Source organism: Heterocephalus glaber, unplaced genomic scaffold, assembly GCF_053883595.1.
Source record: "Heterocephalus glaber isolate CG9 unplaced genomic scaffold, H.glaber_assembly_v1.0 deba00000937, whole genome shotgun sequence".
NCBI classification, from domain to species: domain Eukaryota; kingdom Metazoa; phylum Chordata; class Mammalia; order Rodentia; family Bathyergidae; genus Heterocephalus; species Heterocephalus glaber.
In genome coordinates this window covers 5,961,296-5,984,399 of record NW_028258173.1, presented here as the reverse complement: position 1 = coordinate 5,984,399, position 23,104 = coordinate 5,961,296, and the positions used below count along the sequence as shown (strand labels likewise).

Sequence of the window (23,104 nt, the reverse complement as noted above, 5' to 3'; positions counted from 1 at the left end):
TCAAGCCAGGGGCCGGGGATTTAGCTCAGCAGTTTCGCTGCCTGCTGCGCAAGCGCAAGGACCAGAGTTCGATCCCCAGTATCAAAAAAAAAAAAAAAGATAGTCAAGCCAGGGTTGGGTAAAACTATACGTGCTGCATGCATCTTGTCAGGCAGGAGCCAAACAAGCCACAAAGTAGTTTACTTATTCCAAAGAATGCAACTTCTTTAGAATCGGTAGCAATTGGAAATTAAATGTTTACCGATTAGTAGTATCACTACCTGAAAATAATCCATGAAACAGTCAACAGTATTACAGCAAAACTATTTTGGATTCAGAATTCTTAAAAACAACTCTCTGTTTTTCTTATTTTCTTGACAATGGCCCCACCTAATATTTAAGGCCAAACAAAACCACAACACTCTAGAATCTAGAATTTGCAGATTTCCAACCACTAACAAATGGTTTGTAACTCTAAAAACAAGGTTCTTTATATATTTCTATGTTTACCATCATGAACCACAGGAAGAAGTACTGAAAAATCCATTAAAGTGTGGACAGCTAAAAGCAAAACCCCACTATCAATATTTTTATTTTTTTGATACCGGGGATCGAACTTGAGTCCTTCCACTTGCAAGGCAGGTGGCGGAACCACTGAACTAAATCCCCAGCCAATATTTTTATTTTAATTAAGTAAGTAAGTAAGTAATTTTGTACTGGGAATTGAACTCAGGACCTTGTGCTTGCGAGGCAGGTGCAGCGTCATTGAGCTAAATCCCTGGCCAGCCTATCATTTATTTTGAAATGAAAAGTCATTTTAGTCACTTAGTGTGACTTGTTCAAATCCTACAAGAATGCAGTGGTAAAAGATTAGCTGAGACTTCCCTGCATTTATTTCCTGAGAAATGAAATCCTTAAAGAATAAACAAGTCTTAATGTCAGAGTAATGATTTTCTGAGCAGAGCTCTTCTCTCCAGCTGTAGAAGCAGTTACTGCTTGAAGACAACCTATAGCTCCAGGCACATCCTCCATATATTTTAAAAGATTAGTGGCCTTACAGACCACCTGCACCTAAGTTCACATCCTAATAAGAGCAGTGGAAAAAGGGCCGGGGATTTAGCTCAGTGGTTTCACCACCTGCTGCCCAAGTGCAAGGACCTGGGGTCGCTCCCTGGTACCAAAAAAAAAAAAAAAGATCAGTGGAAAAAAATTTTTTGAAAGGGGAAAGGAGAAATTCTGCAGTACTGGGGATTGAGCTCAAGACCTTCTCACTAAACTACATCTTGTCCCACCCCATTTTTATTTTGAGACAAGGTCTTGCTAAATTGCTGAACTGCCCAGGCTGACCTTGAATTTTTGACCATCCTGCCTTCCAGACTGCTGGGATTACAGGTGTGGACTGAAGGACCCTAGTTAGCAAGACAGACTCCATATTGCTGCTGAGCGACCCACCTGCCTGCCCTTTACATGAACTCAAAAGGAGGAAGCTTAGAAACCTCCTCCCCTTAGAGAGTCTCTTAGAAACAACAATTAATCAACTATTGTTTTACAAATGTTCTAACCACAGGACGTTCCGCTTCTGTACATTTTGCTTGCTTTGCTAGTTCTATCTCATAGGGGGCCTAGAAACTGCTGGCCTCAAAGGTGTATAAAGTATGTTAATCTCCCCCCAGTCAGGTCTCAAGTCTGATGTTCAGCTCAGGTCCGGCCGGTAATAAACTCCTGTGTGGATTTAATATCGGTCTCTGGTTGGTTCTTTCTTGGTGGGTGTAACATGGACCATCATTGCTGGCAGATGCTCAGAGGGGTGGAGGGATGAATGAACCACCAGCCGAGGGAAGAGCACCCAGGGAGACCCCACAAGTCTGAGAGTTCCCTGACCTTCACTGAGCTTTTCCCTGAGAGGCCCCACCCCAGCTTGGAACAGGACAGTGGGACGCCAAGGTGCCTACCCCTGGCAGGAGTTTTCTCACCTTGCAGCTGGGGACTTAATTGGTCAATTTTTGAGCCCTGATCTCCAGGGCCCAGCTCCCTCCTCTCAGCTGGGAGGTTTTCTGTGGGTGCCACCCCAAGACCCTGGCCTCTCTCCTAGGAGGGGCCTGGGGAAGTGTGGGGGTTGCTGGGAAGGGGACACAAACTGGACCTTGCTCTAGCCCTGCCTTTCCTGGGGACGGGCCTTGGATCTGGAGGAAAACCCTTTCCCCAGCCAGGAGGAGAGCAGGGCGTTGCAGGGAGGAGGAAGGGAGCTGGTTCAGTCTTAGTCACGGACGTCCCGAGGTCTGGTTTCCAACGCAACCATGAAAACACAAGTGGGGTTTTATTAATAAAAAGGAAGGCGGGGGGAGGACGGGGGTAAAGAGGAAGAGGGAAAAAGCCATTGCAAAGTAGCAAACCTAGATCCCTTCCCAGCCCCACCCACCCTACGTGAAGGCCGGTGGTCCCTTCTCCCAGGATCCACCATGCCCTCGCCCCAGCTGTGGGCCAGGAGCACCGTGGTGCTTACAGCTCCGCCCCCACAGCCAGGGCCGAGACTGGCCACAGGTCGGTGCAGGGTTTTGGCAATACCGCAGTGTCCAGGGTGGAGGCTGTGCCTCTTGGGCTTATCCCGCCCCTGGGGATGAAAGCATGGAAGGGTCGGGCAGACACCCCCAGAATTTCTGGGTCTCAGGAGCCCCCGCCTTCTGAGCTTCTGAGCTCCTGTTCAGTGTGATCCCCGTCTGGCCCCCTCCATTTCCCATTCCCAGCTACACCCCATTCAGTCTCAAGGGCAGAGCAGCTGGTCCCAGGGAGGGCTCCTCAGTTAGGTCGGAAGAGCCCATCTTTGTCCTGGGGGCCATGGGGTTGGTGTGGCCCACGAGTGGGCAGCCGGGTAATGCCTGCTGGCTTTGAGGTGACAGTAAGGGGTAAGGCATCCCCAGAGCCTGCAACAGGAAAGAGCCAGGATCAGTGCCGTGAGCTCCCTAGGGGCACAGCCCCAAGTTGCCAGTCACTTGAATACTCTGAGAATCGTGCTCCTGTTAGTGGCCAGGTACAGGGGCGGGAGCCTGACCTGTCTCCTCCCCGGGCTGGCCAAGGCTTTCCCTTCCCTCCCTTGCTGGTACTGACCGGCGCCCTCGCTGGGAGGGAGTCTGATTGGGGCCAGAGGCAGGCTAGCCGTTCCTGGATGCTGGTTACCGGCTGCTGGGTGGCTGTACGCTGGCACCTTGTGGCCCACGGTGCTCTCTTGGGGACGGGGATGGGGACGGGGGATGTGTGTCTTGGGGCGGGAGAGCTGAGTTGGTTGGAGAAGAGTGAGGTGAGGTCGAGAGCTGTGTAGGCCTCTGCCCCAGCTACGGTTGTGGCCTGGGGGTGGAGGCGATGCTGAGGGTGGTGCCTCCACTGCAGTGCAGGGCTGGAGGTACCCAGAGGCCCCCAGAGGAACCCAGGCCTCAGGATCCCTCCCACCTATCCCCTGTCCTTTGCCTCACCCCTTGCCCTGTGACCTCAAGGGACCTCTGCTTCCTTGTCTTTTCCTCCAGTGACTCCTCTCTTTTCTTGTCTGTTTTCTTCTGGCCAGCCAGCCAGGGCCGAGGGCCATCAGCCTGATACCCTATCACCCAGGAGGGGACCTCACCCGTGCTGCTGGACAGGTTGTCCCCTCTGGCAGCATGCTGCAGCGTGGGACCAGGAGGCCGAGCACCATCAGCCTCGCTGAGTGAGTTTAGGGACAGACTGCTGCGCTCTATGGCAGGTGCCAGCAAGTGGCGCCCCTCTATGGCCTGGGCCTGTGAGAGCCGCCAGGAAAAGCCCTCACTGGGAGGCACTTGGTCAGGATCTCCTTTCCCTCTGCAGAGGACACAGGAATGCCAATCCAGGATCAAGGGCACCTCTCAACACCTTTCCTCTTCTGTGGCTGGGTGATCTGAGCAGTGTAGGTGATGCCAGGCAAGGGGCACCTTTCTGGGCCAAGGGGATCTCGGACAGATTCTCACTGCCGTCGGGGGAAGAGGTGAAGTCGGACCCCACGCTGTCTGCAGGTGGGGCCTGGAGTGAAGTGGTTGGGAAGAGGAAGGTTTTGAACCCAGCAGGGACCCCATGTCCCACTTGGTGAGTTCCAGGCAAGCCTAAAGAGTTCAAGGAGGCCAGCCTGAATGACATAGTGAGAAAAAAAATCACTACCATTCCCTGCTCCCTCTCCAGGTAGGGCTGGCTTCCACTCCTAGATACCAACACTTGGCAACCTCACTTATTCACTCACCCCCGGCTCGGTAGGGGAAAAGTCAGTATCAATACCGGGCTTGGGGGTTCTGGTCTTTCAGTCACTGACACCCAACCCTTCCCACCCCACCTCCCATTCCAGCCAGGATTGGATAGGTGCGCCTACGCCACCTGGTGGTCATTGCGGAAGACACCGTGCAGAAAAAATGAACAGAGCTCACCTTCTGGCACCCGTGTGCGTGCCTGCGTGTGTGTGTGTGTGTGGACGGACACGTTGGCCTCTTCCTGCTCACTTTCAGCGCAGAGAGGCACTTTTCGCGTGGGGTAAAGGGGAGATGTGGATGCGGGACAGGGCCCTGGCATTCCTGCGGTGCTCTGCGGATCCTGGGAGCATTTACAAAATTTTCACTGGGAAGAGGGGCGCCTGTCTGGGGACCAGAGCAATTTCACTCACTCCATATTTCTGTGATTATTTACATCATTATCTTGCAGTTAGTTGTTAAGGTTCCCAGTTCTAGCTTCAGAGAAGAGAGGCAAGAAAACTAGCAGATGTTGGGTCTGAAAGGGAACATATTCAGGGATTCACTTTGTTTTCTTTTCCTTGAAGAGAGTCATTGCTTAGTGTATGCATAGGATCATGTGTCACGTTGTCACGTTCTCACCTGTGGTCATTGTCAGACCATTCATTTTTTCTCCCCCTAACCCTTATACCGTTTTCCAATGGGGGAACTAATGTTTTCCTTGACTGGGGACTGCAGTAAGCCAAAAGCATTAACAAAGATGCATCCTGGATTTGTGGACAAATCCTCACTTCTAGTGCATCTGGACTAACATGATAGGTATCACCTTTACAGGGAAGTGATTGGATAAAACTTCAAAATTTTATAGAACAGCTACAAAGTACAGCAATAATTTTTAAGCTTGCAACCAGGTCTAATGTCTCTCAGTGACCAATAGATGAGACTTCATCAAAAAGGCCATGGGAAAAATTTTTCTTGACCCACAGTTAATATTCAGATATGGAAATATAGAGGTCCTGATCTACTCCACACTCCTAAAACTCCCATGATGAAATATAACGATTGGTTTACAGATAAATATTTTCAGATATGGGATGAACATATTTGACTGACATCTACTATACTAGCATTCCTTTGTTGGGAACAAAAAACCCCACATATTTATAATAAATAGAGCAATGCCACCCAAGATATGGGGTGGATTCCTACCTAGGGCTGTAATCACATTGTTGTGTTAAGAGATACTGACTTGTTTGCTACTGACTGGAGAACAAGAGCTGAAATAAGATTATTGTGTTTACATTCCTCACAACTCTGCAAATGTGCCCTCTGCATTACATGATCTATGTTCAGAAATCATTGCAATGTCAGACTCTGCCATAAGCTTTAATGACTCGATGTGGCATCCCGGTTCTCTGGAACAACCCAGTGGAAAAATACTCCTAATTTTTCTGGTTAGGATACTGAGCATTGGAATTCTTGTCTGTTGCATGATTCACTGTTGTCGTGGGCTAGTGTTTCATATACCTTCATTTTCAGACTATCGAAAGGTGATGCTTTTTCTTTTCTGTTGTTTCTTTTTTTGGTTCTGGGGATTGAACTCCGTACCTTTCACTTTCGAGGCAGGCGGCAGAACCACTGAGCTAAATCCCGGGCCCAAAAGATGATGCTTTTTCAAAAGATAGAACCCGAGGCTGGGGATTTAGCTCAGGGTTTCGCTGCCTGCTGCGCAAGCACAAGGACCGGAGTTCAATCCCCAGTACCAAAAAAAAAAAAGATAAAACCTGATATTCCTATGTCTCCTTTAGATCAGTCAGGATGAGACTTTTGGTCCTGGCTAGGCAGAATCAACACTGCTTCTCAGCCTGAAGTACTCACTGAAGAGGGAACTTCAGCCTTCTGCAACCCCTTAAGAATAAGAGACCAAAGGCCCAGGGATTTAGCTCAGTGGTACCGCTGCCTGTCTCGCAAGGGCATGGTCCTGAGTTTGATCCCCAGTACCAAAAAAACCCCCAAAACCCCCCAAAAAACAAACCAAAGTGTATGTATGTTTGTGTGTGGGGGGGAGTAGGATAGAAGAAATAAAACTAGGTTCAAAATAGACCAGGAAATTAAGAATTTTTAAAATGTACTTTTAAAGAAAATCTGCAGCTTCAGAACACAAGCCCAATTTATTTATTTTTCGCTTCTCCCCAAACAGCACACCTGAGCAAGTTCCTTTCAGCTACATATGGCTCTGCTCATTTGCTTTTCACCTGCAAATTTCCTTTTCCTTCAGCTACCTACAGCCCAGAAAGCTGCTGCATGGAGACAGCTTGTCTGACACTATCTCCTCTTTAAACCCATATGGATGGCTTGCACTGTGACCTGGCAGGCAGAATACACATTGTGGTCACCCATACTGATAACAGCCTTTACATGTGGGCCCTGCCCTGGCTTATAACTTGTGCCTCATTTCCTTGAGCACCCACACTCTGCTCCTGAGTGCATCCTGTATCTTCCTCTAATAAATCCTTCTCGTGCCTCATTTTCACTGGTGCATCCTGAAAATTCTTTTTCCATGACAGGAGTCAGCAAACCTGCATACTTATTTTAAATGGGTGGCTTAAGTTTCTTATTTCAGCCTTGGGGGCCCTCAAACCCAGCCTGTGACAGTTTCTTCTGCTTCTTTTTTCCATAAAACCAAGGTTCCACCTACATCCATCTGACTAGTGCTCCCCGGGGGAGTTGGCCTTAATCCTGGCCTCCCTTCGGCTCCAAAGAATCTGCATCACAATAACAATAAAGGCTTAGATTCCTGGGCCAGTTTCTTGCTTCGCAGATGTAGAAACTAGGGCTTGGGGATGATGGTGATCTAAGGCCACTAGGCTACTACTACAGGAGGCAGCTGGACTGGCAACCAGGTCACTTAGCACCCTTCCCCTTGGCACCTGACATTTGGCCACCACTGGGTCCCTGTGGTGCAGGTCTCCCTAACTGTAAATCCCTACTGCACAAATGCAACGGAGTCCTGAGAGTCACACCAGGGACAGAGATGGAGACCATGGGCCCATGTTGGAATTCTGTTGGCTGCAGTGCCTCAAGCTCGTGTCCCTCCCCACCTGGGAAATGGAAGTGCAGGACCCCAAGAACTCATCCAGTGTGCCAGGGAAAGGAGTTGTAGGCCAAGCAGGCAGCTGTCTGGGATCTGGCTGCTCTGCTCCACTCACCTGGGGAGGTCACCAACGGGGCCAAGCCTTTGTCCTGGCGCCCGGGGACCGTCCCTGGGGCTGAGAGGCCAAGGTCTGCAGAACTGTCCCTGGGTCCTGGGAAATGGTACAGGCACTGTTGATGAAAAAGCACCATAAACCACCATCCTTCTGAGTAGTGTGTCCAGCAGGCCCTGAGCCAGAGGAAGTGGGTGAGGTGGCCCACAGTCACCACTTGGACTCAGGCGCACACACAGTGGTTCCTTCACCGAGGCCGTGGCCTCAGAGTACTTTTAATGGAAGACACAGAGAAGCCCTTCTGCCCTCTCCCCACTGGCTGCTCCAGAGCTGGCTGTGTCCCAAGTGGAACTGCAGCTCCGAGAGTGTGGGCACCCGGAAGAACAAGGACTCTTCCTGTCCAAGGACCCCACACGCTGCTCCCTGACCCAGGTGCCAGCTGCTCGGTGTGGCAGGAGTCCTTGCAGCTGGCCCTGCCCAATCCCTGGCACCACGGAGCTCTTTACCCAGCCTCCTGTCCATGGTCCCTCACATCCCCGGGAGACTGGGTCACTCGGTCCTTCTATGGACAGAGGGCACCCGCGCCCCCCAGGCCCTTGAACTGCTCTCTGCTCCTAAAGCCAGCTCGGGATCCCCTGCCCCTTCCCTGTCTCCACAGCCTCCCCCCACCATTCCACCCAGCTCTCGGGCCCCCTCCACGGGTGCTATGGTATTCAGGGCTTCCTGGCATTCCTCCCCTGCCCACCCTGCCCGCTAAATATACACCGAGGAGGAGTCGGGGAAGGAGCCTCCACAGCTACGATGCACCCTTCCACCCCTGCAGCTGGGGCCCCCACTCAAGGAGCCCAGCCTGCTGCAGGCACGGGGGGACCCAGCCCCTAGCACCAGGCTGGGTCTCGGAGGATAGGGCTCTGGGTTCAGGGCCCGCGGGGTGGAGACCAACTGTCCACCTCCCCCCTTACCCTCGGCACCCCCACAGTGCAGAGGGCAGAAACCGAGTCAAAGGAGAGCAAGCCGGGCTCCAGGCTCAGGGCAGCAGTCAGGCGAGTCCGGCCCTAACCTGCGTCCTCCAGGAAGAACTGAAGCGCGCACAGCTCCCCTTCAAAGAGAGTGCGGTGAGGAGGGAAGGGGCCCGGCTGGCAGCCGCCCACCCTCCCCGTGGGAGCCTCGCCAGCCTCTCCGGATAGACGTCAGGGCTTCGGGTCCTGGACACCAGTGGCCGGCGTGGGATGAGCCTCCGGGCCCCTTCCCACCTTGGGTGGGACAAACCGGGCCCAGGGTCCCTGGCTGGACCCCGTGGTGGGGAGGGCAGAGCAGCGGGATCGAGGCCAGGGGGAGGGGCTGGCCGGACCCTGCCGATGGAGGGCGCCAGCGAGGGAGGAGAGGGCCCTTCGTACCTCGCAGACAGGAAACCACCAGAGTGTGCGGGAGGGCCAACCCCAGCGCGGTGGACGTGGCTCAGGGTGGACGAGGTGACGGGGGAAGCCGAGCCTTCCCTCTCAATGATTCCCCCAGGCTGGGCGTGGGCCTGGGCAGGGGCAGATCCTTGGCCATCCCTTGGATCGGCGAGTGCGCGCCCGCGGCCTGACCTGGGCATCGTCCGGCCGCCCTGTAGCGCCCTCTCCCGTCAGCCCGCTGGGGCTGGGCCGCAAGACCCGCCAAGGAGCTGGGGCCTCCCCACGGAGAAGGAGGTGGTGTCTCCATGGCATCCCACCCACGCCAGACTGTCCCGCGGTCCCTGCTCGCGTGTATACGGCCTCGCCGTCCAAGGGGCTCCATGCTTCACTCAGAAACTGTAGTCTTGCTGTCTGGGGCACCCCTCCCCCGGGCCAGGGCTGCTGAACAGACCCCACACGATCTCCCCAGAAGCCTGGTCCCTGTCCCCGGCAAGCTTCCCCTCCCCACCCTGCACGGGCAGCCCATTCCCTAGCCTGAGCATGGAGACCTGGAGGGAGCCTGGTCACCTTGTCAGGACCGGCACTCCGTGTCTGTGTGCCGAGCTCCTGTGAAACACGCTGGAGCAGGAGTAGACTGCGTGAGTCCCTTTCACTTGAGCAGCCTGCTCCCCTTTTTTGGGCCATGTTACATTTGGAATGTGACCCCGAAAGTTAATCCCCAAAGTCGTATGTTAATGGTACTTTGGAGGTGGGAGCTTTGGCAGGTGCCTGGGATTAGATGAGCTCAGGAGGGGGTTCATGGCTTTCTGACGAGTGGAGGAGCCCCGGGGCTGCATGCTGATGCTCCCTGCCAGGTAATGAGGCACCAGGAGGTCCTGACCAGATGTTGAGCAGATCAGCACCGGGTCCTTGGACTTCCCAGCCCTCAGGATGACTGAGCCCAGGAGCGCCCTACCTCCGAGCTCTAACCCCATCCCCAGACATTTTGATTTTATTGTGAGACAGGGTCTGGCTGAGTTGCCCAGGCTGGGCTTGAACTGCGATTCTCCTCCCTCAGCTTCTGGAACAGCTGAGACCACCGGCATGTGTGCCGCACTCAGTAAACTTCTCTCCTTCATAAATTACCTGGCCTCAGGTGTTCTGTTATAACAGCCGGAAATAGACTAACACAGACCAAAACAAAAGAGGCAGAGGAGGGAGCGGAGTTCTCCTGGGGAAGCCCAAGTAAACTGAAGTCAGAGGGGCAGAGGCAGTGGTGTATTGCGATCCGCCTGAGAAGAAAAGGAGGAAGTTGCTGGTACGCAGCAGGCTGTGAGTGGGAGGCGGTGACAGCAGTGCAGGAAAGCCGTGCACACCTCCACAGCCAGCTTGGAACGAGAAATGCGGTTGGGGGCGGAAGCAACAAAGGGAGCCGAGGAACTCTGGGAAATGGAATAAGAACACCAGAAAGGCACTGGGGAAAGGGGCCTGGAAGCTCAAACTGTGGTTGAGAAAATAGCCCGAAGTCCCACCTGCTTGGGAGGCTAAGGCCAGGAAGATCACTAAGGCCAGGAGTTTGGGGCCAGCCTGGGCAACACAGCGAGATCTTGTCTCTTAAGAAAGAGAGAGAAATCAGTGCATGGTGGTGTGTGCCTGTAATCCCAGCTCTCTGGCAGGCTGAGGCAGGAGGGTCTCAAGTTCGAGCCCAGGATGGGCAACGTAGCATCTTAGTGAGACCCTGTCTGAAAAGAGGGGTGGGTATGTAGCTTAGTACAAGGCCCTGGATTCAGTCCCCAGTACTGCAAAAATGAGAGAGAGGGAGAGAGGGAGAGAGAGAGAGAAGGAAACTCAGAATGAAAAGACATCCTCAGTGTGGAATTGAAGAGATTGTCTTTGAATCTTGTCTCATACCAACCAGGGAGAAGAGCACGGTGGGGGATGTTCCATGCAAAGCTGCAAAAAGTTACTTTCACCAAAGCCTGGATTTTCTGCCAAACATTTCAACTTAAAATAACCATAGTGCTATGGGCTGAATTGTGTCCCCCAAATTCGTACGTTGAAGATCTAACTGCTAGCACCTCAAAACGCAATTATATGTGGTCATAGTCCTTTAGGTTAAATTGAGGCGGTCAGGGTGGAGCCCGATCCAGTCTGACTGACGCCCTTATAAGGAGAGATTAGCAGACACCAGGAAACACCAGGGAGGACACAGCAAGCAGCTGCTCATCTGTAAGCCACGGAGAGAGGCCTCATGGTGCCAACACCGTGTTCTGCCGTGAGAAAATACATTTCTGTAGCTTAAGCCAACAGCCTGTGGCGTTTTGTTATGGCAGCCCTAGGAAAGCAATATACAGAGAGTCCAGAAAACAATTTGTCAACCAACTGCCAAACCAGCAAAGTCATCCATAGACTTGTAAAGAAACGATAGACCTTTGACAAGTGACTGTCCCCAATGTTAACGAAGGGTTAATGACACAGTAAGATGACTGACAAGTCAGGCACCGTGCAGTGGGAACCATAAGAGAGCCTCAGGACTTCAAGGCAGATTTCCATTAGGTGGGGTATCTCAGCAGAGGTATGGGTGGGTGGGTGGCTTGGAGGGGGAAGGAGAGAAGGGCAGGTTGAAATCGCTGGTGTCTTCTTGTCCTCTAGAAGCCCATTAAAGGTTTAATAATACAAATGCATGAAGGAAGCAACACAGCAGATTAAAATACATTTCAGTGACTTGCTTATCAAAGTGTTAATCTCTGCATTTATAAAAGGTTACAGAAACACTAAAAAGGCACTGTTACCTAAAGCATTTTTTGTATTTTGAGGCAGGGTCTTGCTCTGTGGCTCAGACTGGTCTTGAACCCCTGGGCTCAAGCAAGCTTCACACCTCAGCTTCCCAAGTGTCTGGGACACAGGCGCAGGCCACCACATATAGCAACTGATTTATTACATGAGGAAATTCGTTCTCAGTCCCTCAAATCGGATGAGCCCAGGTCTGGAGAGCTGTGACCAAGGCAAAGCCTTCTGAGGATGCCACGGCCCCAGAGCATCTGAGACCAGGAGGGCGGACCAGGAGCCAGCAGGCTTGGCCTTGCTCCTGACCAGCTCTGGGGTGATGTGCACACTTCACCTCCCTATGCCTCAGTTTCCTCAGTCTGTAAAATGGTTACAATACTCAGTAGTCGGCTGTTTGGAAACACTGGTGTCACCCGGTCCATGTGCACAAGTGAGGTCAGAGTAGCATTAACACGGGAGTTTTGGTGGCTCAAGTCCCCACCTGCACAAAAATTCTACTTGCCTCAAAAGCACCCCCTGCAAGAGAAACCACCAACAGAGCTAAGAGACAACCCACAATGTGGGAAAAAATGTTCAGCAGCTGTACCTCAGACAAAGGACTACTATCTAGAATATATAAAGAATTGAAAAAAATCAGACCCCCCAAATTCAAAGACCCAGTTCAAAAATGGGCATCTGAAATGAACAGACATTTCTCAGACAAAGAAGTAAAAGCAGCAAATAAATATATGAAAAAATGTTCAACATTACTGGTCATTCGAGAGATGCAGATGAAAACAACACTGAGATTCCACCTCACCCCACAAAGAATGGCTGCTATCAAGAAATCAACAAATAACAAATGCTGGCGGGGGTGTGGAGAGAAAGGAACCCTTCTCCATTGTGGGTGGGAGTGTAAACTGGTGCAACCACTGTGGAAATCAGTATGGAGATACCTCAAAGAACTAGGGCTAGAGGTCCCATTTGACCTAGCTATTCCCCTGCTGGGTATCTTCCCAAAAGAATTAAAAGAATCTTACCATAGTGATATAAGTGCACCCATGTTTATAGCTGCAGTTTGTAAGAGCGAAAGCTTGGAAATAGCCCAAATGCCCATCAACTGGAGACTGGATAAAGAAGATGTGTTTTTTTTTATAAAATGAAGTACTACTCAGTCATAAAGAATGAGAAACTAGAGACATTTAGCGAGGCCATCCTTTTAAGTGAAATAAATAGGACACACGTGTAAATACCGAATAGTTTCTCTAGTGTGAGAAACTGAAAGTGTAATTAAAGATACACACGGATGAAATGGCCTAATAACATATTTCTCAGATTGGTTTTCCATCACGTGTCATATGACTCTATTGAAATTTAAATTAGGGAGAAGCTTGGCTTATGTGGAGTCTGTTAGCTAACTGGAGTTTTTTTTCCAGATCATTATTTGTTCAATGTTGGTTTTGGGGACTTTTCTGAAACAAATCACATCCTCTGGTGTCTTGTTGGTGCTTGAGATGATTTTTTTTTTAGTACTGGGAATCGAACTTGGGTCCTTGCGCATGCAAGGCAGGCGGCGGAACCACTGAGCTAAATCCCCAGCCCCTGGAAAATGTTTAAGTGCTTTTCAGTTTTGTTTTGGTTGAGTTCTACTGTATTTGAATATTATTGTAATTTTTCCCCCTTGCATTGTTCTTCTTTGAGTGGTTTTAATTTTTTGTATGTGTGTGTGTTTGATAATAAAGTTATTTAATAAAAAAAAAGCACCCCCTCCCAGAGGCTTTTAATTTCTGGTTACACAGTGCCCAGGGACAGGTGAGCAAATCTTTCTGCTCTGGTCTTCCTGGGACAGCTCACCAGACAGCTACAGGTGGGTTCCAGTCACTGGCCAGGCCCCCTGGTGCATTTGCCCACCATGAAGATGCCCTTCCCACTGCTCAGCTCTCTCCTGCAGGATCCCCGAGGGTCTGTCAGGGAGTGGGAGAAGGGGGAGAAGGCCCCTCCCCCAGAGCCCCCTTTGGTCTGCCCCAGAGGCACTTCGCTTTCTTCCCTGGCCCTGGCCTCCTTGTGTACAGAAGACTTGGCCCCAGCCAGCCCATCAGACTCCAGCTGGGCTGGGCTCCTTTCTCCTGGGTGCCTGCACTTGCACCCTTCCTCCTTCAGCAGGGACTAGAGCTCAGGTGCATCCTCTGCCCCTGGCTGCACCTGCATGTGCACGATGGGGATCCCCACACTCAGCTCCCTTGCAGCGAGGGGTCAGCCTAGACCCCACAGCACAAGTGCTGGGTTAAAGGTCCCTATCTGGTTTTGTCCCAATCCATTCTCTGAAGTCTGCCCCATGTGCCTCAGAAGGTAGAGGATTTCAGAAGAGAGGAAGGTACCATGCGGCCTAAACCAGGCTTGAGGTCCTCACTGTAGCAGGCGGGGGGCTGCAGCACACCACCCCCAACCAGTCTAGCGGCACTTCTGGATGCCACGCACAGGATGACGTCGGGTCAATCAGGTCAAACAAAGGTTTGCTTTTCAGAGTTCCTGGAGCTAGCAATTGCCTGGTATCCCTGCTCTGGGGAGAGTAAAGAGGTCCAGGGAAAGCCAGGGCATTTACTCTGCACCATGTGCCTGGCACATGTTAGCTCTTCTGTCTGTCATACCACTTGGTGGGTGGGTGGGTGGGGCACGCCTGGGCCTCCTATTCAGGGAAAAGGTCAGCTCGGCCTGGCCGGGAAGCAGACAGGGCCCCAGCTCCTGCGGCTAATGTGTTTACCGAAGGCTGGAGCAGGTGGGAGTCCCATCTGCTAGGCCCTAGCAGCTGCCTCCCCAGGCCTGCAGCTGAGGGGAGAGGGGCCTGGGGAGGCTGGCGCAGCAGGCAGAGCCCCTCCCACGGCCACTGCCAGCCACCTATGCACTCAAGCAGCCTCGGTGAAGGAAAAGAACTTCCTCCTAGGGGCTGGGCTCAGACGGCTCAGCGGAGGCATGGAGGCTGGGGGCTGCCCTCAGCTAAGTGGCCCCTCAGTGTCCTGAGCTGAGAGGCCACTTCCTTTCTCCTCAGTGGCAACAACACTCGCAGCCCTAGAGCCTCTTCTGGCCCAGACCTGCACTGGCCCCAGGCAGGGGGTGGCGGGAAATCAAACCAGGATGTTTGAGCCCTGGGGAGTTGTCTCCCTGGGACAGCTGAGGCAGGCAGGGGCGAGATCTGTTCTGAGGCCACCCCCTCTGGATGCCCTGGGGGCTCGGGTCTGCCAAGCACCCCCTCCCATCACTAGGCCAAATACACTGGGCTCCCTCAGCACACAAAAGGCCTGAGTACTTGCAGATAGCTTCCTTTCCAAACCCCAGCATTGCCACTGGGAGCCAGAGATGCTGATAATTCAGGGAATGAGAGGCAGGTGCCAGGAAAGGGGCTGGGCTGATGATGGTTCACATCTGTCCATCATTCATTCATTCAGCCAACATCAGCACTGGTCCTGTGCCAGCCAAAGCCCCTCACAGAAGAACGGCCACAGCAGCGGCTACGCCAGCCTGTGCCTGCAGAGCCTGGTCCTTCTCGCGGGAAATGCGAGTGCAGGGGAAGCTAACCTAAGAGCTGGCTGAGCTGTTCTTCTCTCTACCTGGGAGCCAGCCCTGAAGGAGGGGCCTCTCCCCCTGGCCCACATTACAAAGCAGGGTGCTGATGATTTGTTGGGCACAATCACAAGGGTCCCAGTACAGGTGGCCTTGGCCCCAAACTCCCTGGCTGGGCCCCTGCCCTACAGTTCTGCCTCTCTGAGGAGTCCTAAGGGCTTCAGCACGGGGTCCCCCACTGTGCCGTCCAGCCGTGACCTCGGGGTGCAGGGCAGGGGGGCACTGTGGATCACCTGTTGGACGGTGGCCCGGAAGCTCTTGCTGACGGAGCAGTAGAGGCCGAAGTTGACCACGGTGTTGAGCATGGCCACCATGTTGGCCACGTCCAAGGCCAGGTGCACCCTCCAGTCCCGGTGGACGGGGGCCACGTACAGGTGGTAGAGCATGACAACGATCCGCGGGGCCCAAAGGAGGGTGAAGAGCGAGGTGAGGCCCAGGAGGATGGCTGTGCTCTTGCCCACTGCAGGCCGCAGCCCACTCCAGCCCCTCTTTCGGAGTCGGAAGATGATGGCCGAATTGGTGACCAGGAAGATACCGCAGGGGATGAAGTAGACTAGAAGGCAGTGCGCCCACTTGAGGGCCTCGTCCAGCGCGCCAGGCGGGTCCGTGTCACTCCACACGTCCAGCCACCAGTAGAAAGGGACGCCGGTCAGCAGCGCTGCGCTGAGGACAACAGCAATGGCCCGGCGGGTCTGGCCAGGGGACGAGGTGGCCCGGTGGCGCAGGGGTTGGCACAGGGCTTTGTAGCGGTCCACCGTGAGCAGGACAGCGACCCACACCGAGGCGTGGTTGGCAGCAAACTCCAGGATGTTGGCCGTGCGCACCACAGCCTGGGGGACCTGGCGGGCCAGCACGGCGCCCTGCAGGAGGAAGCCCACGAACACGATGACCACCTGGGTGATGATGTCTGAGGCCGTGAGCGCCAGAAGGTAGTAGTAGGAGGGCTTCCTGGTTCTGGCGGCGAGGCGGGCCAGGGCCACTGTGGTCACAAGGTTGACTGAAGGCGAGCAAGGTCACGAAGAGAGGTCAGAGGTGTTAGAAGGGAGCCTCAGCGCCTGCCCGCCGTGGTGTTCTATTGTCCCTCCCCACCTGCCAGCGCAGGCAGGGCTGGCTTCTCTTCTCCTCTGCCCAGGTCCTTCTGAAAACCCTCCTTGCTGGCTGGGGCGGCTCAGTGGTAGAGAGCCTGCCTAGTGTGTACGAGGCCCTGGGTTCTATCCTCAGCACCGCAAAACAAAACACTGAAACAGCCCACTTAGCCAAGAAGGCTGATTAGGTCAGTCTTGCCCTGTCCGTCCAAACCCCCACCATGGTCCACCCATCTCCTCCAGGTGGCTGTCAGGTGCTCTGCGTCCTTGGGACAGAGGCTTCCCTGAACACAGGCATTGGTTTATCTACCAGACTTGGGGAGATTCCCAAGGCAGGCCCAGCTACCCTTTTTGTTGTTCTTTTGAAACAGGCTCTTGCTATGTACTCCAGGCTGGCCTCGAACTGAAGGCAGTCCTCCTGCCTCAGCCTCCTGGGTGCTGGGATTACAGGTGTGTGCCACAGCACCGGGGCTGGCTCCTCACTTTTACTCCCCTCTACTTATCGCTGCCCAATGATCCAGAACACCCCATAGAGGTAAGAGGAGCCCGAGTCTGTGATCCTGGGCCTTAGGAGGACCCTGACTTCCGGCCAAGCTGAGACCCCAGACTCCAGCTCCCCACTCACCAGGCAGCCCCAGGCTCAGCAGGACGCTGTAGTAGATGACAGGGATGACCCCAGCCACACACGGGGACCTCTCTGGGATCTCTGGCCAGGGGCCTGCAAACTCCCCGCCTGGCACACTGGCGTTGGGTGTGGTCAGCAGGGTCACGGGTGGCCGGCCAGCTGGGAGGGCAGAGAACAGGGCTGGAGCAGCTGTCCTCTTTCCAGCTGGGCTCGCAGCAGCCCTGGCCTGACCCTGAGGTCTTTGGTTCAGCCCTGCTCCCTGCAGACCCCCGGAGAGGCCCGGCCACACGTCGATCTCTGTCGCATGAAAATTCCAGACCCTTACCTATGCGGCCCTCGCCAGGTGCCAGGAAGAAGCCCTCGGGGGTGGAGACCATGCTGCTCGCTGGGCTCCTCGCCCTCCTGTGCCTTTAAGAAGTGCGGGCGATGCTGACCCAGGTGGCTCCCAGCAGCTGCACAGCTCCACACCCAGCCACCTCCTCTCTCAGGAGTGGCCGCGACTAGGTTCCCGCGACTAGGTTCCCGTTTCCTACGCCAGGAACATCCCTCCCCAGGGCAGCACTGCTGACCCTGGGATGGTCCTAGCCTTCTTTCGGGTGGGGAAACTGAGTCCCCAGGGGTAGGGAGGCGTAGTGGGCCGGGCCAGTCTGGGATGAGGGCTCTCCACCTGCTTTGGCCTCTGCTCCCCTCAAACTACACTTGAAGTCAGTTTGGTTTTAACTTCTAGTTTCTGGTTTCCTGCTGGAGACGGAGGCCCCAGCCTCCAGCTAAATGGCCCTCAGCTCCCCAACTCAGGGCCCACTTGCTGTCAGCGTCAGACGCCGCTCCCGGCCTCTAAGTCCCTCGCCTGTGTCCTGCCCTGCATCTCAGGGTACTTAGCGGTCTCCAGTCCCTCCAGCCCTGAGCTCCTGGGTCCTGAGCCCCAGTCGCCAGGGGCTTTTCCTGGGGGTCTCCACAGCCTCCTCCCGGCCTCTCCAGCTGTGCCCCTCACCCTGCTCCCCAAGCAGTTGTTTGCCCCACGATTCTCCCAGTGGCACTGAGCGCGTTAGTGCAGAGCGGGGGTGGGGAGGAGGGGGGAGGAGGAAGGAGAGGGTGGGGCGAAGGCTCCAGGGACTGAAGCTCCAGTGGGTCCCACCGGGACCGAGGCAGGGAAGGCGGTGGGCTGAGTGGGGCCGTGCAGGAGAAGGAGCGCGGCTGGGGCAGGGCCGAGGTCTCTGTCTGTGCCTGGGGAAGCGGGGTGAAGTGCAGGAAGGCGGAATCCGGAATCCGGGTCCAGGGCACCTGCAGCCTGGCCCGCTCAGCAGGGGCGGCCGCACCCTGGGGTGAGGACTCCGGGGAGGGCAGGAGGGTTCAGGGAGCCGACTATGGGCACGGACACTCTGAAGGGCCTCGCTGGCAGGAAGGGAGGATGCTTCTGCCCGAGAGCTGGGGCAGTGGTGCCAGGTGGGGAGGCGAGGCTGCCCCTTTGGGACAGGGCTCAGATTCCTTGAGGGCCCCTGAGGGGTCAGGTTCAAGGGGTGGCAGCTGCCGAGGCCACGTCAGGTGAGAAGAGCTCCAGGCTACTCCAAGTGATGGTTGACCGGGAAGACGGCAGGAAGCCCTTGGGCAGTGGTGGGGACACCGCCCCCTCCCAGCCAGGAAAAGCCTGGCCAGACTGCTGGGGGCCCGGGGAAACCAGGACCTCAGGCCCCACAACTGTTGTTTTCCTGGGCATGCTGAAACAGAGCATCCCTCAAGAAGATCAGTCCCTGGCAAATACACACCAGCCAGCAGAACTCTGAAGAGTCTGGAATCTATGTCTGGCAGTGCCCTCACCTGGAGGAAGTGTGACCAGAGCAGCCCACCATGGGCACCGAGACACAGACAGAGCTGAGGCCCTGCCTGGAGCCACTGCCTTGGCCACTCCCTGGGAATGTTGGGTGTTCCTGGCTCCTAAATTAGAACACGTGTCTGGGGATGGAGCCAACCACCTTGACCCCAATTCCCACCTTGGCACTTGCTGCCCCCTGGTGGCCACATCCAGGTCCTGCAAGCGTCTGAGAATCCCTCTGGCTTGGCCCAGGCTCCTGGGCAGCACAGTGGGGCCAGGGCAGGTACTAGCTCCTTATATCAGGGCCACCTTGGCAGATGGACTCAGCCTCAGAAACCAGAAGTAGCACAGACAACTCCCCAGGCTGTCATGTCCCTGCACCCTGAGGCTTGGAGTGAATTTGAGGCACAGCCCTCTTCTAGGAGTGGGAAAGACCACCTGTGTCTGCAGGCAAGCAGGGCTCCTACCCTGTGTCTACACTTGGCTTTGAGGGACGTATATCTTACTGGAAAGCCAAGTACCCTCCAGACACAGTGCATCGTCTTCAGTCAAGGCTCTCCTGACCTATGCAGAGCATGAGGCTTTGGGATCAGGGCAGGGCGGAATGGAATAGGATGCTCAGCTTACCTCTGCGTGCAGCCTTCGGCCGGCCCTGCTGCTCTGCCCACGGGCCCATCCCTGCAGAACCCTGTTCTGGGGACACTCAGGTGCACCTGCAGGAATCCTGATGGCCCCTTCAGAGGTGCTGCTTCCCTACATGGCCTGCGAGGACCCTAGTGACCTGGCACGGCTGAGACAAGAAGCGCTGTGAACAGGAAGTGCCTCAGAGGCCAGGATGGTGGTGCTGTCCTGCAGGGTGCAGAGTCCCTAGGATCCTCTGCACACCAGCTGCACACTGGCTGGTGTGTATAGTGTGGGCCACATTATAATGCAGTCAGTAGTGTTGTGCTCTGTGATGCGAGAGCCAGGGTCTGAGCATGCACAGCTCACTCGATAGATGCCAGTGCTGCCAGAGTGGACAGGGCAAGGACAACACCCAAGTGGGCTCAGGTGATGGCAGGGACAGGGCCGTCATCATTGGGCACAGACAGCCCAGCCAGAGGACCCTTCTTGGTGGGGTGATTCCTTCCTGAGTGGTGCCAGTGTCAGTGGCCAGGGTGGGCCAGTGAGCCCGGTGCCTCTGAGCCAGCCTGGGGGAGCAAAAGATGTCACCAACAGCAGCACAGAGCCAGACACAGTGGTGCCCTGTGATGCCAACACTCAGGAGCCTGAGGAAGGAGGATCCCTGCAAGTTGGAGGCCTGGGCTACAGAGTGAGTTCGAGGCCAGCCTGAATTACACAGAAGACCTTGTCTCAAAAAGCCAAAAAATAGGACCAGGTATTTAGCTCAGTGGTTCTGGTGCTTGCCTTGCAAGCGCAAGGTCCCAAGTTTGATCCCTGGTACCAAAAAAAAAAAAAAAGCTCAAAACAAAACAACAAACAAACAAACCCAGTGGCACACCTTGACCTGGGGATTAGGACAGCCAGCTGAAGCTAGTTCTGTGGGAGTGAGTTGGCGTGAGCTTCCAGAAGACCATGCTGGTGGGAGCCCACCAGCAGGGCTGCCTGTGGGTCCGCCACACCTACAGCTTCCACCAGAGCAGCAAGGAGGTTGGCGACTTCCTGGCCATGCAGACCTGCAGCAGCACAACTGAGTACCTGGTGAACTTGCTTCTTCTGTACCTCATCCTCAAGCCCAACCACACCCTCATCTGGACCCCCAAGTAGATTGGTAAATAAAAGGCCTGGCCTAGGCGGTAGCAGGGGCTGGGGTGAGGCGAGTCTGGAGGGGACTGCCAGCCTGGTCCCTAGGTGGCCAGGCATTGCTGGTTGGGCCTGGGGTGTGTTCCAGGTGAGTGGCAATAGACCAGATCCCTGGATTCTGGAGCCAACTTGAAGGCAACGTTCTTGGTCCTGGGGGGAGAAACTCTTGAGCAGCAACTGTCTAAAGAATATGGATCCCAAAGAACTCAAACTTCATGGCTATCTATGAAAAAACAACAGCCAACATCATACTAAATGGTCAAAAACTGAAAACTTGAAAGCTAAAATCAAGAACAAGACAAGGATGCCCACTATCACCACTCCTGTTTAATATTGTTCTCGAAACATTAGCCACAGCAATTAGAAAAGAGAAAGAAATAAAAGGATTAAAAATAGGAAAGGAAGAAGTTAAACTGTAATTATTTGCTGATGATTTGATACTTTACATAGAAGACCCAAAATACTCTGCCAAAAGACTTCTAGACTTAATTGACAGATTCAGTAGAGTAGCTGGATATAAGGTCAATATTCAAAAAACAATAGCCGTTTTTGGGGGGGTTTTTGGTACCGGGGATCGAACTTGGGCCCTTGCACTTGCAAGGCAGGTGGTGGAACCACTGAGCTAAATCCCCGGCCACAACAATAGCCTTTTTATTTTTTATAATTTTTTTTTTGGTACTGGGGATTGAACTTGGGTCCTTCCACTTGCGAGGCAGGCGGCAGAACCACTGAGCTAAATCCCCGGCCCTACAACAGCCTTTTTATATACAAATAATAGACTCACTGAGAGAGAAATCAGAGAAACAATTCCTTTTACAATAGCATCCAAAGAAATGAAATATCTAGGAGTCAATCTAACAAAGGAAGCAAAAGACCTCTACACTGAAAACTATAGCACTCTGAAAAAGGAGATTGAGCAGGATATAAGAAAATGGAAAGACATCCCTTGTTCCTGGATAGGAAGAACGAATATAGTGAAAATGGCCATACTTCCAAAACTATTATAAAGGTTTAATGCAATGCCAATTGAAATTCCAACAATATATTTCACAGAACTAGAGAAAACAATACAAAAATTCATTTGGAACCAGAAGAGACCTAGAATAGCAAAAGAAATTTTAGGCAACAGCGATATGGCTGGGGATATTACAATCCCCAACTTGAAACTATACTACAAAGCTACTGTGATAAAAACAGCATGGTACTGGCAAAGAAACAGACCTGAGGATCAGTGGATTAGAAGATGCAGAAACAACTACAGATATGTACAGCGACCTCATCTTTGACAAAGGAGCCAACCATCTTCACTGGAGCAAAGATAGCCAATTTAATAAACGGTGTTGGAAAAATTGGATTTCAACCTGTCAAAGATTAAAACTAGACCCATACCTATCACCATCCACTAAATTAAGATTGAAGTGGATTAAAGATTTAAATATCAAGACAGAAACACTAAATTTGCTGGAAGATAAGCTAGGTAGAACTCTTGAAGACATTGGAATAGGAAAAGACTTTATGAACAAAACCTCAGTGGCATGGGAACTTGCACAAAGAATCAACAACTGGGATCTCATTTTATTAAAAAGCTTCTGCACTGCAAGAGAAACCACCAACAGAGCTAAGAGACAACCCACAATGTGGGAAAAAAATTTTCAGCAGCTGTGCCTTAGACAAGGGACTATTATCTAGAATATATAAAGAACTGAAAAAAATCAGACCCCCCCAAATTCAAAGACCCAGTTCAAAAATGGGCATCTGAAATGAACAGACATTTCTCAAAGAAGTAAAAGCAGTAAATAAATATATGAAAAAATGTTCAACATCACTGGTTATTCGAGAGATGCAGATGACAACAACACTGAGATTCCACCTCAGTCCAGAAAGAATGGTTATTATAAAGAAATCATCCAACAACAAACGCTGGCAGGGGTGTTGGGAGAAAGGAACCCTTCTCCATTGTTGGTGGGAGTGCAGACTGGCACAACCACTATGGAAATCAGGATGGAAATACCTCAAAGAATTAGGCTTAGAGGTCCCATTCAACCCAGCTATTCCCCTGCTGGTTATCTTCCCAAAAGAATTAAAAGAATCATATCACAGCAATATATGTGCACCTATGTTTATAGCACCACAGTTCATAATAGGGAAAGTTTGGAAACAGCCCAAGTGCCCATTAACTGGAGACTGGATAATGATATGGTTTTATAAAATGGAAAACTACTGAGCCATAAAGAACCAGAAACTAGAGACATTTATAGCTAAATGGATGGATATTGAGGCCATCCTCTTAAGTGAAATAAATAGGACACATGTAAATACTGAAGTTTCTCTAGCGTGAGAAACTGAAAGTGTAATTAGATACATGGATGAAATTGCCTAGTAACATATTTCTGATTGTATTTCCATTGTGTGTCATGACTGTACCAAAATTTAAATTAGGGAGAAGTTTGGCTTATGTGGAGTCTGTTAGCTAACTGGAGTTTTTTTTCCAGACCACTATTTGTTCAATGTTGGTTTTGGGGACCTTTCTGAAAATCATATCTTCTGGTGTCTTGTTGGTACTTGAGATGTCTTTTTTTTTTTTTTTTTTTCGGTACCAGGGATCGAACTCAGGACCTT

The 23,104-nt window shown here is 52.9% G+C and overlaps 1 protein-coding gene and 1 long non-coding RNA gene across 3 annotated transcripts; both read right to left on the bottom strand.

Moving 5' to 3' along the window:
* Positions 1-805: 805 nt before the first annotated feature.
* Positions 806-9,235, bottom strand: LOC110345069 (uncharacterized). Of its 2 annotated transcripts, XR_015450251.1 has the most exons (4): positions 8,800-9,235; positions 3,447-7,520; positions 3,085-3,250; positions 806-2,900 (listed from the first exon to the last, which is right to left on the bottom strand). It is a non-coding gene; the product is annotated as an uncharacterized LOC110345069 (long non-coding RNA). The 2 variants fall into 2 exon arrangements; XR_015450250.1 differs by having other exon boundaries at positions 814-2,900; positions 3,447-9,039.
* Positions 9,236-14,472: 5,237 nt separating this feature from the next.
* On the bottom strand, positions 14,473-19,221 carry LOC147828756 (G protein-coupled receptor 142-like). Its single transcript, XM_087208156.1, has 5 exons — positions 19,204-19,221; positions 18,008-18,189; positions 17,803-17,912; positions 16,873-17,031; positions 14,473-16,159 (listed from the first exon to the last, which is right to left on the bottom strand). Exons 1-5 carry the CDS (start codon positions 19,219-19,221, stop codon positions 15,288-15,290), a joined length of 1,341 nt encoding a protein of 446 aa, XP_087064282.1. The 3' UTR covers positions 14,473-15,287.
* Between the last annotated feature and the right edge of the window lie 3,883 nt (positions 19,222-23,104).